The 18,860-nt window shown below is 39.3% G+C and overlaps 1 protein-coding gene across 4 annotated transcripts in view; it reads left to right on the top strand.

Moving 5' to 3' along the window:
• The window catches only part of LOC140195457 (cilia- and flagella-associated protein 69-like), a 174,505-nt gene that overhangs the window by 114,167 nt on the left and 41,478 nt on the right, over positions 1-18,860 (top strand). For all 4 annotated transcript variants that reach the window (XM_072253775.1, XM_072253774.1, XM_072253773.1 and 1 more), the window contains 2 exons: positions 3,668-3,749; positions 13,657-13,849. In XM_072253775.1, the coding sequence (XP_072109876.1) occupies positions 3,668-3,749; positions 13,657-13,849 (275 nt within the window). The remainder of the gene's footprint in view (positions 1-3,667; positions 3,750-13,656; positions 13,850-18,860) is intronic.

Genomic DNA, 18,860 nt, shown 5'->3' with positions numbered 1-18,860 from the left:
TTTTTACGATGTATGTCAATGATTTGGACTATGGGAATTAATGGATTTGTGGGTAAATTTTCTGATGATACAAAGATAGGAGGAGCGGGTAGTGTTGAGGAAACAGAGAGCCTGCAGAGAGACTTAGATAGTTCAGGGGAATGGGCAAAGAAGTGGCAAATGAAATACAATGTTGGAAAGTGTATGGTCATGCACTTTGGTGGAAGAAATAAATGGGCAGAGTATTATTTAGATGGGGAGAGAATTCAAAATGCAAAGATGCAAAGGAACTTGAGAGTCCTTGTGCAAGATACCCTAAAGTTAACCTCCAGGTTGAGTCGGTTCTGAAGAAGGCGAATGCAATGTTGGCATTCATTTCTAGAAGCATAGAATATAAGAGCAGGGATGCGATGTTGAGGCTCTATAAGGCACTCATGAGACCACATTTGGAGTATTGTGTACAGATTTGGGCTCCTTATTTTAGAAAGGATATACTGATATTGGAGAGGGTTCAGAGAAGATTCACAAGAATAGTTCCAGGAATAAAAGAGTTACTGTATGAGGAACGTCTGGCAGCTCTTGGGCTGTATTCCCTGGAGTTCAGGAGAATGGAGGGGGGGCAGGATCTGATAGAAGCATTTCAAATGTTAAAAGGCCTGAACAGATTAGATAAGACAAAGTTATTTCCCATGGTAGGGGATTCTAGGACAAGAGGGCACGACTTCAGGATTGAAGGACGTCCTTTTAGAACTGAGATGCGGAGAAATAGTTTTAGTCAGAGGGTGGTAAATCTGTGGAATTTGTTGCCACAAGTGGCTGTGGAGGCCAAGTCATTGGGTCTATTTAAGGCCAAGATAGATAGGTTCTTGATTAGCCAGGGCATCAAAGGGTATGGGGTGTAGGCAGGGGAGTGGGGATGACTGGAAAAATTGGATCAGCCCATGATTGAATGGCAGAGCAGACTTGATGGGCCAATTAACCTACTTCTGCTCCTTTTTTCAAAAGGCTTTTGACAAGGTCCCACACAGGAGATTAGTGTGCAAACTTAAAGCACACGGTATTGGGGATAAGGTATTGATGTGGATAGAGAATTGGTTAGCAGACAGGAAGCAAAGAGTGGGAATAAACGGGACCTTTTCAGAATGGCAGGCAGTGACTAGTGGGGTACCGCAAGGCTCAGTGCTGGGACCCCAGTTGTTTACAATATATATTAATGACTTGGATGAGGGAATTAAATGCAACATCTCCAAGTTTGCGGATGACACGAAGCTGGGTGGCAATGTTAGCTGTGAGGAGGATGCTAAGAGGATGCAGAGTGACTTGGATAGGTTGGGTGAGTGGGCAAATTCATGGCAGATGCAATTTAATGTGGATAAATGTGAAGTTATCCACTTTGGTGGCAAAAATAGGAAAACAGATTATTATCTGAATGGTGGCCGATTAGGGAAAGGGGAGGTGCAACGAGACCTGGGTGTCTTTATACACCAGTCATTGAAAGTGGGCATGCAGGTACAGCAGGTGGTGAAAAAGGCGAATGGTATGCTGGCATTTATAGCGAGACGATTCGAGTACAGGAGCAGGGAGGTACTACTGCAGTTGTACAAGGCCTTGGTGAGACCACACCTGGAGTATTGTGTGCAGTTATGGTCCCCTAATCTGAGGAAAGACATCCTTGCCATAGAGGGAGTACAAAGAAGGTTCACCAGATTGATTCCTGGGATGGCAGGACTTTCATATGAAGAAAGACTGGATGAACTGGGCTTGTACTCGTTGGAATTTAGAAGATTGAGGGGGGATCTGATTGAAACGTATAAAATCCTAAAGGAATTGGACAGGCTAGATGCAGGAAGATTGTTCCCGATGTTGAGGAAGTCCAGAACGAGGGGTCACAGTTTGAGGATAAAGGGGAAGCCTTTTAGGACCGAGATTAGGAAGAACTTCTTCACACAGAGAGTGGTGAATCTGTGGAATTCTCTGCCACGGGAAACAGTTGAGGCCAGTTCATTGGCTATATTTAAGAGGAAGTTAGATATGACCCTTGTGGCTACGGGGATCAGGGGGTATGGAGGGAAGGCTGGGGCGGGGTTCTGAGTTGGATGATCAGCCATGATCATAATAAATGGCGGTGCAGGCTTGAAGGGCTGAATGGCCTACTCCTGCACCTACTTTCTATGCTTCTATGTTTCTATATCTTATAGTCTTATTGTCTTAATGGAAATCACTGCCTGAATGGGTGTTGGAGGTAGAAATAAAAGGGTAATAAAAATTACATATCTTTGGAGAAAGTCTTGTTTCTCAACTCTAACTCATTTTTTTCTTTCTAAAGGCTTAATAGGTCAAATAACAGCATTTTTCATTAATAATCTTCAGGATTGAAGAAGTTGGAATGATGTGATTTGACTTTAGAAAAAATATAGTAGTACGCAGATCTCTCAGGGACTGATATTTTTAATGCCTTTATATCTTATGATACAAAATTAGGAGAGAAAAGTATTATTGAAAGAAATATGTATTTGTACAATACTCTTCACATACAGTAGTTAGCCAGTGTACTGTATCTTATAACAGATTAAAATGTGTTTTAATATCAATTATGGAATCTTTTCCAAAATGATGACAGAGTTGGATCTTTGTATATTCATGGGTCAGTTTCTTGGCCATTCAGTGAAAAACATAACAAATTATAGTCATAGTCATAGTTATAGTCATAGTCATACTTCATTGATCCCGGGGGAAATTAGTTTTCGTTACAGTTGCTCCATAAATAATAAATAGTAATAAACCATAAATAGTTAAATAGTAATATGTAAATTATGCCAGGAAGTAAGTCCAGGACCAGCCTGTTGGCTCAGGGTGTCTGACCCTCCAAGAGAGGAGTTGTAAAGTTTGATGGCCACAGGCAGGAATGACTTCCTATGACGCTCTGTGTTGCATCTTGGTGGAATGAGCCTCTGGCTGAATGTACTCCTGTGCCCAACCAGTACATTATGTAGTGGATGGGAGACATTGTCCAAGATGGCATGCAACTTGGACAGCATCCTCTTTTCAGACATCACAGTCAGAGAGTCCAGTTCCATCCCCACAACATCACTGGCCTTACGAATGAGTTTGTTGATTCTGTTGGTGTCTGCTACCCTCAGTCTGCTGCCCCAGCACACAGCAGCAAACATGATAGCACTGGCCACCACAGACTCGTAGGACATCTTCAGCATTGTCCAGCAGATGTTAAAGGACCTCAGTCTCCTCAGGAAATAGAGACGGGTCTGACCCTTCTTGTAGACAGCCTCAGTGTTCTTTGACCAGTCCAGTTTATTGTCAATTCGTATCCCCAGGTATTTGTAATCCTGCACCATGTCCACCCTGACCCCCTGGATGGAAACAGGGGTCACCGGTACCTTAGCCCTCCTCAGGTCCACCACCAGCTCCTTAGTCTTTTTCACATTAAGCTGCAGATAATTCTGCTCACACCATGTGACAAAGTTTCCTACCATAGCCCTGTACTCAGCCTCATCTCCCTTGCTGATGCATCCAACTATGGCAGAGTCATCAGAAAACTTCTGAAGATGACAAGACTCTGTGCAGTAGTTGAAGTCCGAGGTGTAAATGGTGAAGAGAAAGGGAGACAAACAGTCCCCTTATTAATCAGTAATTATCAACTAAAGAAATCTACTTTTTATTTCTATTGCAGGTGTTGTGTTGTTGGATGTTATACAACCGAGGACAATTTCCTTGAAATGGGAGGCATTTTCCTTCTCCTGGATTTGCTTGAAGTAAGAATTCAAATTGAATGTTACCATTTCTTGAATAATCACCTGGTGATTGTGAGTTCAAATAACACTATGGCAACTTCAGAATTTTAAATATGTTTCAAAGTATCTGTAAAGAGAATGTAACGAGGCCATTGATCACTTGTATGAAACTGATTAAGAAGGATGAAAATAGACGAAAAACTGCAGTGCAGTCAGCCTATCATTGGTGGCAAAATAAAACATTCTGAAAGACTAGGTAAATAATCATCGATTAAGCTATGATATAAGGTAATAGGTAGAAAGTTTAAAAGAAGTCGCGTGGAGAAGTATCAGGTGAGCATTTGATGGGCCGTAGTCCAAAGGTTACAAACTGAAGACGCATAAGAATGAAGATTCTGGAAGCTGGAGCAAAATGCAAACTGCTGAACGAACTCAGTGGATCAAACAGCATCTCTGAAAGCAAAGGAATGATCACTGTTTCAGGCTGAGATCCTGCACATTTCTAGTGAGAACTTAAAGACGAACTTAATAGGCAGAAAGTGAATGTTTTTAACTATAGCAGTAGCCCTAGTGAGAACAATCCCTTAACTAACACAAAACTAGACTTTAAATTTCCAGTTTAGCCATGCCTCAGTATTCAAATTCCATGCCAACTGGGGGCCTCCTAAGTGTGGTGGAGTTGCAAATTGATAGGAGCATTGAACATCTAGATGTGGTGACTGCCCATTGTACTTTGCAACTTTTTTGAAAAGTCTGTTATATAGTATTACACAACACAATATTATTTCCAAGTCATTGGCTCTTTTTCAGTGCATAAGGACGTGGTGGATTGAAAACTTTGCATCTGCACTATTATAATATCATGAAATGACATGTAAACTATTTAATTGGGTTAAACCACAAACTAAGTAGTATATAGCTTTGGCATAACAATAGATATGGGTAAATGGCAATAAGTGCTGCTCTTGCCAGTGATGGTTTCATTCCTAGAATTCTAAAATGTTATGAGATCAGATTCATAATATTTTTATTGCACAATATAAAATGACAGTTCTTAATATAAAAAATACTCAATACATTTACATGTAGAATATACCTTTATCAAAAAGAACAAAGTAAAACTATTTCTTTTGAAAGTACAGAATAATAGAATGATAACAAAGTATAGCAGTTAGCCTAAAACTTTACAGGACCAGACACTTGGATTCAATTCCTCCTGTTGTCTGTAAGGAGTACGTACGTTCTCCCCATGACTATGTGGATTGCCTTCAGATGCTTTGGTTTCCTCGCACATGTCAAAGACGTATGGGTTAAAGTTAGTAAATTATGGATAAGCTATGTTGGTGCCGGAACACATGCAGGCTGTCCCCAACATATCCTCAGGATCAGTTGGTTGTTGACACAAGTGACTATGTTTCATTGAACATATGATGAATAAAACTAATCTTTATCTTTGAAGAAGGCTGCTTAGTTTTTAGTACATAATGAATATAACATAAATACATAAGAACATTTAGTTCAGGAGGAACTGAAACATGTACAGAGGGAGCGAAAGGAGAAGATCAAGGTGGCTAAGGAGGAATACAGCTAAAGAACAGGCTTGGACAGAGTAGCACATGGGAGGTGTGGAGAGGCATAAAGAACATCACTGGCTTCAATCAGCCTAGCTGTAGAGCCTTGGAATGCAGCCGGGAATGGGCTAATGAGTTAAACCAATTCTTCAATAGGTTTGACAATTGCCCTGCTGTTCACACCACCCTCAACACAACAGCCCAGATGCTGAGGCACTCCATGCTCCCTCAGCACCAACACCTCCCCTCTTGCCTCCTCCCTCCTCCAGTTCAACAAGTGGATGAACAACACAGGCTACCACTGTCTACACTCCTTCCTCGCCCTGAACCTTCCAACCACACCTCCACATACCAACTGCTACTGTCCTGATCTTCACCTACCCCAGTCCCCACCTTCCAGCAACTCCTCAGTTATCATAGACTCACCTTCACCACTGTGCAGGTGAGAAGGGCTCTGGGGAAGCTCAGGCATGGCAAAGCATTGGGACCGGATGGTGTGAACCCCAAGATCCTGAAGGAGTGTACTAAGCAGCTGTGTGGAGTTCTCCAGCACATTTTCAAACTGAGTCTCAGCCTGGAAAGGGTGTGGAAGACTTGTGAGGTCCCATTACCCAAGAAGGGCCAACCGAAAGTCTTAAATGACTTCCGTCCTGTGGCCCTGACCTCACACATCATGAAGACCCTAGAAAGGCTGGTCCTGGCTCGTCTCCAACCCCTGGGAAGATCAGCCATCAATCCCTGCAGTTGCTTACCAGGAGCACACTGGAGTCAATGATGGTGTCATCTACCTGCTGAACAGAACCTGCTCCCATTTGGATAAGCAGAGCAACCCTGTGAGGAGTATATCTTTATGATTTTTCCAGTGCCAACAATACCATACAACCTTCATTGCTGGGGGAAAAGCTCTGTTCAATGCAGGTTGGCACTTCCACTGTATCCTGGATAACGGACTACCTGACTGGTAGACCACAATTTGTGCGGCTTCAGAGCTGTGTGTCAGACATGGCTATAAGCAGCACTGGGGCCACACAGGGGACTGTATTGGCTCCCTTACTGTTTACCCTGTATACCTCAGACTTCAGATACACCACTAAGTCAGATCATCTGTAGAAATGATGGACTTTAGGAAGATCAAGCTTGCACTGCTCCCTGTTACTATTGATGTTGAGGATGTGGTGAGGACCTACAAGTACCAGGGGTGCCTCTGGATGACAGACTTGAGTGAAGCAACAACACAGAGGCTGTGTACAAGAAGGGCCAGAGTTGCTTCTACTTCCTGAGGAGACTGGGGTCCTTTGGAGTATGCAGGTCTCTTCTTCACATGTTCTACCAGTCTTTTGTTGTCCGTACAATCTTCTAGGTGGTAGTGTGCTAGGGCAATGGCATCAACATGGGTAATGCCAACAGGCTCAATAAACTGATTAGAAAGGCTGGCTCTGTTATAGGAGTGATACTGGACATGCTGCAGGTTGTGGTAGAACAAAGGACCTTCCAGAAAATCCTGGCAATTCTGGACAATGTTTCTCACCCCCTGCATGCCACCTTGGCTGAACAGCGGAGCACTTTCAGTAATAAACTAAGTCAACTGCCCTGCTCCAAAGAGTGCTATACAAGGTCATTCTTACCCATAGCCATTAGGTTCTATAATGAATCAACCTATAACCAGGAAAGTGATCTTTTAATCTTTGATTTGTAAATCTTGTGCCTCTTATTTTTAAAATAACTTGCTTTATTCTCTTTTATTTCTCTTCTAATATTTATATATCTGTGCTCTTGGAATGCCACTGTGAAACTGTAATTTTTCCTGGGGCCAATAAAGTGTTGGGCATGTGGCCAGGTGGTTAAGGTGTTTGTCTCGAGATCTGAAGGTCGCTAGTTCAAGCCTTAGCTGTGGCAGCGTGTTTGTGTCCTTGAGCAAGGCACTTAATCACACACTGCTCTAGTGTCTGTGCAAGGAGTGGCGCCCCACACAGACTTCCAATCTGCACCTTGTAAGGCATGAAAATGCCCGACGCAGGCCTCTCATGGTCTGAGTCGACATTCCCTACCCCCCCCCATAAAGTATCTAACTATCAACTTTTGCTTTGCTTTCATGCACTCATCCAATTCATTGTTGAAAGCCATATTTGAATATACTACAGCACACTGTCAGCCAATGTATTCCAGATACAAGCACCTCATGATAATTGACATAAGTCTCTGTCTTGTAACTCTCAGCACTATTTCACTGTTAGCAGCAGTTTAAACTTAACATTAGACCTAAAGTGCACCAAAATTGACTCTCAGAAGAATGCTTGATAGCTGTGGCAAAGCTTGAATGCTATCACCTCCCTGAAAATAAAATCAAGTGACATATGTGACAATAAGGCTTCGCTCCCAGTGGAGCTCAATGCTCATTTTAACCCACAGAACATAGAGGCACCTTCATGATCTCCCACAGTCTACGATGACCATATGATTTCAGTCTCTGAGGCCGATGTAAAAGCGTCCTTCAGGTGGGTGAATACATGGAAAGCATCGGGCATAGTCAGAGTATCTGGTCGAGTACTGAAGACCTGTGCTAATCAACTGGCCGGAGTGTTTACTGATACCTTTACCCTCTCGCTTCAACAGTCTGAGATACCCACCTGCTTCAATCATACCGGCACTTAAGAATATTGTAACCTGCCTCAATGACGACCATCCAGTAGCACTACATCTACTGTGGTGAAATGTTTTGAGAGGTTGGTGATGAAACATATCAACTTCTGCCTGAGGAATAACTTGGATCTTTACCAGTTTGCCTACGAGCACAATAGGTCAACAGTAGATACCATTTAATTCGCTCTTCACTTGTGGACAGTGAAGATGCATACATCAGGATGTTCTTAATTGACCACACCTCGGCAGTCAACACCATCATAATCAATTGGCTCCAAGACTAGCCTTCAATACTTACTTGTGCAAATGGATCCTCAATTTCCTCACTTGCAGACCCTAGTCAGTTTGGATTGGCAACAACATCTCCTCCCTCCACAAGCTCCATCAGCACAGGCGCACCAGAAGGCTGTGTGTTTAGACCCATGCTGTGCTTGCTTTATACTTATGACTGTAAGTCTAAGTGTAGCTCCAATACCATATTTAAGCGTGCTGATGATACCTCTGTTGTTGGCTGAATCAAAGGTAATTACAAATCAGCATATTGGAGGTAGACTGAAGTTAGAACCATAGAACATTACAGTACAGAAACAGACCTTTTGGCCCTTCTTGGCTGTGCCGAGCCATTTTTCTGCCTAGTCCCACTGACCTGCACCTGGACCATATCCCTCCATACACCTCTCATCCATGTACCTGTCCAAGTTTTTCTTAAATGTTAAAGGTGAGCCTGCATTTACCACTTCATCTGGTAGCTCATTCCACACTCCCACCACTCTCTGTGTGAAGAAGCCCCCCCCCCAAATGTTCCCATTAAACTTTTCCCCCTTCACCCTTAACCCATGTCCTCTGTTTTTTTTCTCCCTTAGCCTCAGTGGAAAAAGCCTACTGCATTCACTCTATCTATACCATCATAATTTTATATACCTCCATCAAATCTCCCCTCATTCTTCTACGCTCCAGGGAATAAAGTCCGAGCCTATTCAACTTTTCTCTGTAACTCAGTTTCTTAAGTCCCGGCAACATCCTTGTAAACCTTCTCTGCACTCTTTCAACTTTATTAATATCCTTCCTGTAATTTGGTGACCAAAACTGTACACAATACTCCAAATTCGGCCTCACCAATGCCTTATACAACCTCACCATAACATTCCAACTTTATACTCAATACTTTGATTCATAAAGGTCAATGTACCAAAAGTTCTCTTTACAATCCTATCTACCTGTGACGCCACTTTTAGGGAATTTTGTGTCTGTATTCCCAAATCCCACTCCTCAGTGCCCTACCATTTACCTTGTATGTTCTACCTTGGTTTGTCCTTCCAAAGTGCAATACCTCACACTTGTCTGTGCTAAACTCCATCTGCCATTTTCAGCCCATTTTTCCAGCTGGTACAAATCCCTCTGCAAGCTTTGAAAAACTTCCTCACTATCTACTACACCTCCAATCTTTGTATCATCAACAAATTTGCTGATCCAGTTTACCACATTATCATCCAGATCATTGATATAGATGACAAATAACAATGGACTCAGCACTGAGCCCTGTGGCACACCACTAGTCTGGCTGAATGGTACTAAAATAACAACCTCTCACTCAACACCAGCAAAACCAAAGAGCTGATTATTGACTACAGGAAGAGGAAACCAAACGTCCATGAGTTCTCATCGTGGGATCAGAAATGGAGAGTGTCAGTAACATTAACTTCTTCAGGGTTATCATTTCAAAGCATTTGTCCTGGGTCCAGCTTGTAAGTGCCATTGCAAAGAAGGCACAGCAGTACCCCTACTTTTTTAGAAGTTTGTGAAGAGTCAGTATGTCATCTAAAATTTTGACAAACTTCTATAAATGTGTGGTGGACAGTATACTGACTAGCTGAGTCATGACCTAGTATGGAAACACCAAAGTCCTTGAACAGAAAAGCCTACAAAAGGTAGTAGATGTAGCCAAGTTCATTGCAGTTAAAGCTCTCTCTACCATCGAGCACCTATACAAGGGGCACTGTCGCAGAACAGCAATGTTCAACATCAAGGACCCCCCATTATCTAGGCCATGCTCTCTTCTGGTTCTACAATCGAAGATGAGGTACAGGAGCCTTAGGACCCACACCACCAGGCTCAGGAACAGTTATTACCCCTCAACCATCATGCTCCTGAACCAGAGTGGGTAACTTCACTCACCCCAACAGTGAGCTGAATTCTATAGCCTACGGGCTCACTTTCAAGGACTCTACGACTCCAGTTCTCAATATTATTTATTATTTTGTTTTTCTTTTTGTAGTTGCACAATTTGGTGTCTTTTTGTCAATTTGTTTGTTGTTTGTCCATCTTTATGTGTAGTTTTTCAATGATTCTATTTTGTATTTTCTGTGAATGCATGCCTGTGAATCTCAGGCTAATATTTGGTAGCATGTATGTACTTTGATAATAAAGTTACTTTGTAGTTTGAATTTTGCAGTGTTCAGTAAAGCACGAAGTTTCCAGTTGTGACCAAACCAGTCTCTCAAAGATGTATTACCGTTTCAGAAAATAAAAATTGCAGATGATGGAAACCTGAAATGTAAACAGAATATGTGGGAGACACTGAGCGGGCCAGAGAACGCTGATTGAAAGAAAAGCAGAGTTATTATTTCAACTTAAAGATCTTTCTATACATGCTACCTGTCCTGTTGTATGTTTCTAGCATCTTCTGTCTTTTAGCAGCATTGGTACAGTTCAACATTCACTAAGGTGCTCTAACTCAAAATCCTGTTGCGTCTTTTGTGTTCTTTCTGATCTTTTATTCATGCTTACTACATCTGCTAATGTACATTTTATTGCTAATAGTTTATTAGCTCATTCATTGTTATCTGCATGACAGGTACTATTGCAAGGAATCTGTATAAATGGAGTTGCTAAATTAAGATAGTGACAAATTTAGTGTAATAATATTACACAATCAAATGTGTAGATGGTGATGGAGCCACCAGAAGCAAAAAGTAGAAAGAATAAAAGATTTGGCATAATTATTAACAGCCAATTTGAAAAAATATATAGAAGTATGAAATGATAATGAACAGAATTAACTGCATCATAAGTACAATTAGCTTATAGAATTCATTTAGCAAGTGTTGAATACTAATGAGGGTGAATTTGTTATTTTTTTAATGGGACTCTACCTGATTATTTGCATTAAATCATGGAAGTGCTTAGGCGGATGCCCAAGTGTCATTCTCAAATTAAATTACTAGAAAGGAATTTTGATGCTGGTAATTAGCATATCTCAGTTAGCTCCATAATAATAATAAGTAGATGCAACATGGGATTTTATTTGTTTGTTACAAGCAAATACTTATATTATGTTTATAGATTTTTGATTGTACATTTATATTTGAAGGATAGTAAATAAATATTTTAAGTTCTTTTCCTGGATCTCAGAAAGCATTTATTATTTTTCTTTGAAGCATTTTGCCACTATTTCTGTATTAAAAGCATTATTAGCTTACAACAAGAGTTGTGACAATGTAACAAAGAAACAGCTCTTCGGGCTACAACGTACATGCCACCCATTGGTTAAGGATTTATATCTATTCCATTTGCTAGCACTTGAGCCTTTTATGCTTTGGAAATTCAAGTATTTGTCCAATTACTTAAATATCATGGAAGTTCATACTTTAATAACCCACTCAGGCAATGGGTTCCAGATTCCAACCTTCCATCCACCGTTTGGGTGAAAATGTTCTTCCGATCTCTTCTAAACTACTCCCAACCACACTGCCCCGTCCTAAATTTATGACCTCTAGTTTTTGATACCTCTGTTATGAGGAAAAGTTTTCTACAATCTACTCTGTCTACTTTTCCTCTTGCTCTTGTGTTTGCTCTTGTATTTTAGTAAACGTTGATCAGGACTCCCTGTAATCAAAATCGGAATCAGAATCAGGTTTAATATCATTGGCATTTGTAACAAAATTTGTTGTTTTTGTGGCAGCAGTACAGTGCAATACATAAAAAGCTATAAATTACAATAAGAAAATATTAAAGAAATAAATAAGTAATACAAAAAGAGCAACAAATAATGAGGTAGTGTTCACAGATTGGTTTATTGTCCATTAAGAAATCTGATGGTAGAGGGGAAGAAGCTGTTCCTAAAATGTTGAGTCTGTGTCTGCAGGCTCCTGTACCTCCTCCCTGATGGTAGCAATGAGAAGATGGTATGTTCTGGGGTCCTTAATGATGGATGCTGACTTTTTGAGGCATCATCTTTTGAAGACATTCTTGATGCTGGGAAGGGTAGCACCCAGAATGGAGCTGGCTGAGTTTGCAACCTTCTGCAGCTTTTTCTAATCCCATGCCATGACCCTCCCATACTAGACTGTGATGCAATCAATTAGAATGCTCTCCACAGTACATCTGTAGAGATTAATGAATGTCTTTGGTGACATGCCAAATCTCCTCAAACTGCTAATGAAACATAGCTGCCGACGTGCCATCTTTGTAATTGTATCAACATGTTGGCCCAAGATAGGTCTTGAGAGATGTTGTTACCCAGGAACTTGAAACTGCTCATGCTTCTCCATTGCTGATTCCTCAATGAGAATTAGTGGGGGTTCCTTTAACTTCCCTTTCCTGTAGTGCGCAATCAATTTCTTGTTTTTTTCTGACGTTGAGTGCAAGGTTATTGTTGCATCACCACTCAACCAGCTGATCTAGCTCACTCCTGCATGCCTTCTTGTCACCATCTGAGATTCTGCCAACAACAGTTGTGTCATCAACAAATTTATATAATGTGTTTAAGCTTTACCTAGCTACAAGTCATGGGTGAAGAGAGAGTAATGAGTTACTCTATCCTAGGCAACATCCTAGTGAAATTCTTCTGCAATCTCTTTAGTGTAATTATATTTTTCTTAATAGTGGGATAGCCGGAACTGCATTCAACACTCCAGCAGTGGTCTTACCAATATTTTATATATAGTATTTGTACCATAATCTTTCTGTTCCTATATTCTGTGCCCAAGCTAATAAAGACTTGTGTCCTGTTTACTTTCTTCACTATCTTATCTGTCTGAGTTGCCACCTTCAGGGATACTTGTAGCTCTGATCCTCATTGCTCTTCAGAACCTTACCAATCATTGTGCGTGCCATACCCACAGTAGTACTCTCAGAGTACCGCAGTTCACTCTTTTTAGGATTAAATTCCATCTGCCATGTCTCTGTCCACTTTAGCAACTGAGCAATATCTTCCTTGAACCTAAGATAATCAACCTTGTCAATAACAGTATCAATTTTCATGTTGTCTACCAATTTATAAACCATATCCTACATTCATATCCAAAGTGCTGTTGCATATGTCAAACAGTAACTGATTCGTATTGTATAACATGGGTCACAGGCTTTCAATCACAAAACAATCCTCCTTTGTCACCCTCTGCTGACTATTTTAAAGCCAATTGTAGATTCAATTTGCCATGCTGCCTTGGATCTCATGGGCTTTTGGACCAAATGTTCCTGTGAGACTTTGTAAAAGACCTTGGTGAGGACCATGCAGACTATAAACTAGGTAAATTTTGCTTTTTGAAGAAAGTAGGGTATACAAGATGTTTCTGTAAATGGAAAATAATCAGGCAAATAAACCTGTTTGTTGATAAAGGTAAAATAATACAGTAACTGAGTAATCTGCTAATTTCATATTAAATATTATTATTTGAACAGTTTAAAATGGAATTTTTATGTTTTTTTCTGTAAAGTCAAGCTCAGAGCGCATACATAATTTGATACTCGGAACATTGCTTGAGTTATGTGAAAATTCCAAAACAATCAGTCACATAAAAGTGTGGCGTGGAAAAAATGATTCTACCGCACCTTGCCTTCTACTGCGTCTTTGGAGGCACATAGAGAAAGAAATGCGAGTCAAGCGGGACGAACATGGAAGGATTTTAGGTAAATGTATTTGGAAAATATTCTGTAAAGTCATTCAAAATGTCAGTGTAGTTTCCTAAAATCCCTTATCAGTAATATAAATGGGAACCATGAAAGCAATGCCAGAAATTAAGATTTTGAATCTGTTTTTATCTAGTTATTTTAGTATTATTTGTCAACATTTATTAGAGTAGAATATTATTAAGAAAATATATGCTTGAGCTACTTCACATTCTACCATCTTAATAGTTTTGCAACAATAATAATGGAGTTGTTCACTTGTTCACCTATCATGTCCGTCAGTCTCTGTCAAAAAAATTACAGGTGGCTCAGAAATAAATAATAGAGCACTTTGGGAACCAGAGGTCCAAAGTCACCAAGAATATTATGTTCATCAAATTCTAAATTACTTGTATTTTCAGCTGTACATTCAGATCTACTCTTTGACAAACTTGCTTTTAGGTCAAAAAGAAAAGAACAAGATTATAATTTTCACTTACACAGCAGATTGAAATGGCACATTTTACATCATTGGATATTTCAGATCCCTTTGCAGCCAATAAAGTACATTTGAGGCATAGTCACTTCTTTTGTAGGTAAGCGTAACAGCCAAAGTATGTACAATGAAGTATAACAAACTCAGTGATCAGAAGACTTGTATGTAAAGAATAGTATTGACCAGGAGATTGATTCCCTTACTCCTTCTTTTACTAATGCAGTGTATTATATTGCACTGACCTAAAAGTAAAGGAGGGATTCTACTTAGTATGTCCTCTAATGGATCACATTGCTGATACTGTAGCGTTCATTATATGCTTATATGTTAGCAGTTCTGGTTCCTCAACCCACAGTTGTCCAAGGTGGATATTTGAAGGCTGAACAACGTTAACAGTATACACAGCTATCTGGGTATGCCCACAGGTGTCTGCCTTTATCACTTGTGGTTTCTAAATCTTTATATCCTCTATAGGAGTTTGAGTTACAATCAAAATTTGTGACAATGATTATTATAGCTATGAAGGTGATCACAGATTTAATTGAAAATTCCAAGTTTTCTTGAGGAATTAACCTTTGTCAAGTAGGTAAGCATCAATTTATTGTAAGGTTTACAATGCTTCGTTTGCAAGAATGCATTTGGCCGGTGTAGCCAGTGCACAATGCCTAATTGGTCAAGTGCTTGTTCCATATACCTGCCACTCTCTGTGTGGGGGTGGGGGGGGCGGAAATCCTTGCAAGTCCTCTTTAAATCTTTTCTCTCTCACTTTGAACCTATGTCCTCAAGTTTTAGTCTCTGCTGTCCTGGTAAATTTGACTGTGACAATCTACTTCTATTTTATCTTCTCATGACTTTACATAATGTCTATAAGATTTCCCCTTCATTCTCCCTTAATGTAGGGAAAGTAGTCCCAGCTTATTCAGATTCTACTTTGACCATCCAGGCCTAACGACATTCTTGTGAAATTTTTCTGCACTTTCTCTCACTTCATCACAGGCTTCCTTCAGTTTAGAATTGCACACGTAATAAAGATGACACAAGTTGACTTAGGACCGCACTCATATTGCCAGGCTCCACACACAAATTAACCTTTCGATCCCTAAGGTGACATACTCTTTCCTTGGCTACCTTTGCCAGTGATACACACATAAATATCTTGGGCTTCTTCTTAATCTTACTTCCCAAAGATATTTCCATTATTCCCTTATGCTCTCCTAATTATTTTTGATATTCTCTGTTATCAATAATCAATTCTGTCTGAGTTTTCATTAAGTACCCTTTATGCCAGCCATTATCCTCTCCCACCTTCTCTGCTACCTAGACTTTTATTCCATAAAAATAAGCGGTGATACTGAAATAAGTGTCATTAAGATTAAACAACTGAATAATGGGAATAGCATATCCAAATACTTTAAAACCTTCATTTTAGAAAGCAAATGAATTATAGAATAGAGTCATTGTTTAGTCTGCTATCAGATAACCTTGTGGATAGCTTTATTCACCATTACTCGGAACCCAATTCTACAATCTACAGACTCACTTTCAAGGACTCTTTACAACTTGTGTTCCCAGTATTACAGTATTATTTGTTATTTGCAGTTTGTCTTTTGCACATTTGCTGATTGCCAGTATTTATCTATTTATGTATAGATTTTTGTAAAATTGTTTTTGTATTTCTTCTTTCCTGTAAATGCCTGCAGGAAAATGAATCTCCAGGTAGTACATACTTTGATAATAAATTTATTTTGAACTTTGAGATCTAAACGTTTAGTACATTCCCCTAGTAAAGAAGTCTTGACTTGAAATCCATCCTTGGTTATTAGCAATAAATAACATATAGTATTAGCAGTGCATTGCACTCTGTTGTCAAAATCCAGTCCAAAAATCAATGGAACTATATTTTACCAGTGGAGTGGAACACTTATGTTTTTTCTCATGTAAGGTTGATGTGATATAATTGTGCCAAAATGAAATAGTAAGCCAGGACTATTTTAATGCATCTCCATCTGTTATGTTATCTAATGAACAAAAATATAATTATTTGAAACAGATGAATTTACTTAATTTGCCTTTAAATTGTCTATTCCCATTAGAACCCTGGTATAAAATGTATTTTTTGTTCACATTTTCAGCTAGAGATTTGCTTCTGTTCTCCTAGATGTATAGCTTGAATATGAAACCTCAGTTGTGAAGTTCTCAAATCTACTTTAGATTAAAGGACATTAAAATGGACTTGTATTTTGTATTATTTAGAATTTCTCTTTAGTTTTAGATGCCTTGCATGCATAAAGAAGTGCTAACGTTTTCTGTCATGTTATCATATCCTCAGGACATTCCAAACCACTAATTTACTTCTTCAAAAACAAATCAAAGCAAAATACATGTGTTTTTTATGAGTTATCATGTCCTTTCATGATCTGAATGTGCTCCACTATTAAAGAATTTACATTTTAACTGCTGTTATATAGATAAATTTTAAGTCAGTTTGTGCATAGCAAGGTCCAATTTGCAACAACTAATAAAGGAATTTTGCCCAGATTATTAGAAGAGCTACTATTTTTTTTAAAGAATACTAAAACAGCAAATGTTCATTTGAACAGGAAAAGAAAAGCTCAATTTAGTGTCGTATTCAGAATATATTGATATTGTAATCACTCAGTCCTGCACCAACTGGTCAAAAAGTCTGCACCTTGAAACCTTGAACTTGTATCTTTCTGATTCTTATCAGGAATGTCAAGTTAATGATGGGCTAGAATGCATTTTTAGCCCAGCTGATTGGACATTGAAGAGCCAAATTTTTGGTCTTGGGTTCAATTATTAAGAAATATTATTAAGAATTATTAGAAATATTAAGCAAAATTATTCAATCCATTAGCAAAAAATTCAACTACTTCTTTCTTTCTAAAGAATTGCCTTATTTTCGGTCTCTATGCATCTGCACAGTTGTAATGAGCATAATTTACCTTTGAAGAATTATTCTACATTTGTGTTTGACATTCACCATTTAAATGCCAGCTGTCAAAATATTTTCCAGCTATGATTTATCCATCTTTTATGAATCACAAAGTACTGGTTTTAACTGTGATTGTTTTCTCAAAGCTACCAAATCCGCGATTTCAACAACTGGTTTTTCCTTATTTAATTTTTTTTCAAATAAGTAGAATCATAAGAGTTTTGCAGCAAAACAACTTGCCCTTTGACCCCTCAACAAATTTGCCTATTTGCACGAATTCCATTTGCCTGCATTAGGCCCATATCACTCTATGCCTTGTCTAGTTAAGTACCCGTGTAAATGTCTCTTAAATGTAGCGATTGTGGCACATTTTCTGGTAGGGAGTTCCCGAAATCAACCACTGTCTATGTAACAATGAATGCCATTAAGTCCCCTTAAAATTCCTTCCTCAAAACATGCCTATGCCCTCTTGATTTTAATACCACTACCACAAAAATAAAGATACTAACTGAACTATCTATGCCCCTTAAAATTTTATGTCTCTCTCAGGTCATACTTTGCTTCAGGGAAAACAAATGCAGCCTGTCCATTCTTCCTCCTTAACTAAAGTGCTCCAATCCAGCCAACGTCCTGGTGAACTTTTTCTGCACTTTCACCTGCCCAACTACGTCCTTCTTTTAGTGTGAGACATGAACTACATACATTTATCCACATGGAAACTTCTGAAAGGCTGATGTTGAGATATATATATCTGAACATTAACAGTATCTCTGTAAAATGATATAGACTTTCTTTCATAAATTTAACCATAGTCAAATTAATTGTTCCAATGTCCTGTCCTTGTGGCATCAGATAATAACTGATCAGATTAGTTTACTTCTTTGTAACCAACTAGTTTTCTGGAACAGGGGTCAAGTCTGGCAAATCGTTTGGTGTCTTTTGAAGAGACATTAAGGGGATAGATGAAGGCAGAGCAGTGAATATTTTCTATATGGACTTCAGCAAGGCCTTTGATAAGGTCCTGCTTGGCTGGCTGATCTGAAAGTTAGGGTCACATGTGAGCTAGCGAGGTGGATTCAGAACTAGCTTGTTGATAGGAAGTGTGGGGGGTGGGAGGTATTTGAAGGTCAATTCTTCATCTGGTGCCCTATAGCTTAGGGTGCCCTGGGGATCAATGTTGTGACCTCTGTTAAATGATTAGGATGTGAATGTACAGTTTATGGCATAATTAGCAAGTTTGCTCATGATACTAATTTTTTTAGATTACTTTTAGATTATGAGGACACGCAGTCCTCTTTTATTGTCATTTAGTAATGCATGCATTAAGAAATGATACGATGTTCCTCCAGAATGATATCACAGAAACACAAGACAAACAAGACTGAAAAACTGACAAAGACCGCATAATTATAACATATAGTTACAACAGTGCAAAGCAATACCGTGATTTGATAAGAACAGACCATGGGCATGGTTAAAAAAAGTCTCAAAGTCTCTCGAAAGTCCCATCATTTCATGCAGACGGAGAAGGAAGAAAAGCTCTCCCTGCCATGAGTTTCCAGCACCGCAAACTTGCCGATGCA

This window comes from Mobula birostris, chromosome 3, assembly GCF_030028105.1.
Source record: "Mobula birostris isolate sMobBir1 chromosome 3, sMobBir1.hap1, whole genome shotgun sequence".
Lineage (NCBI taxonomy): Eukaryota > Metazoa > Chordata > Chondrichthyes > Myliobatiformes > Myliobatidae > Mobula > Mobula birostris.
This window is presented reverse-complemented; position numbering and strand designations above follow the sequence as displayed.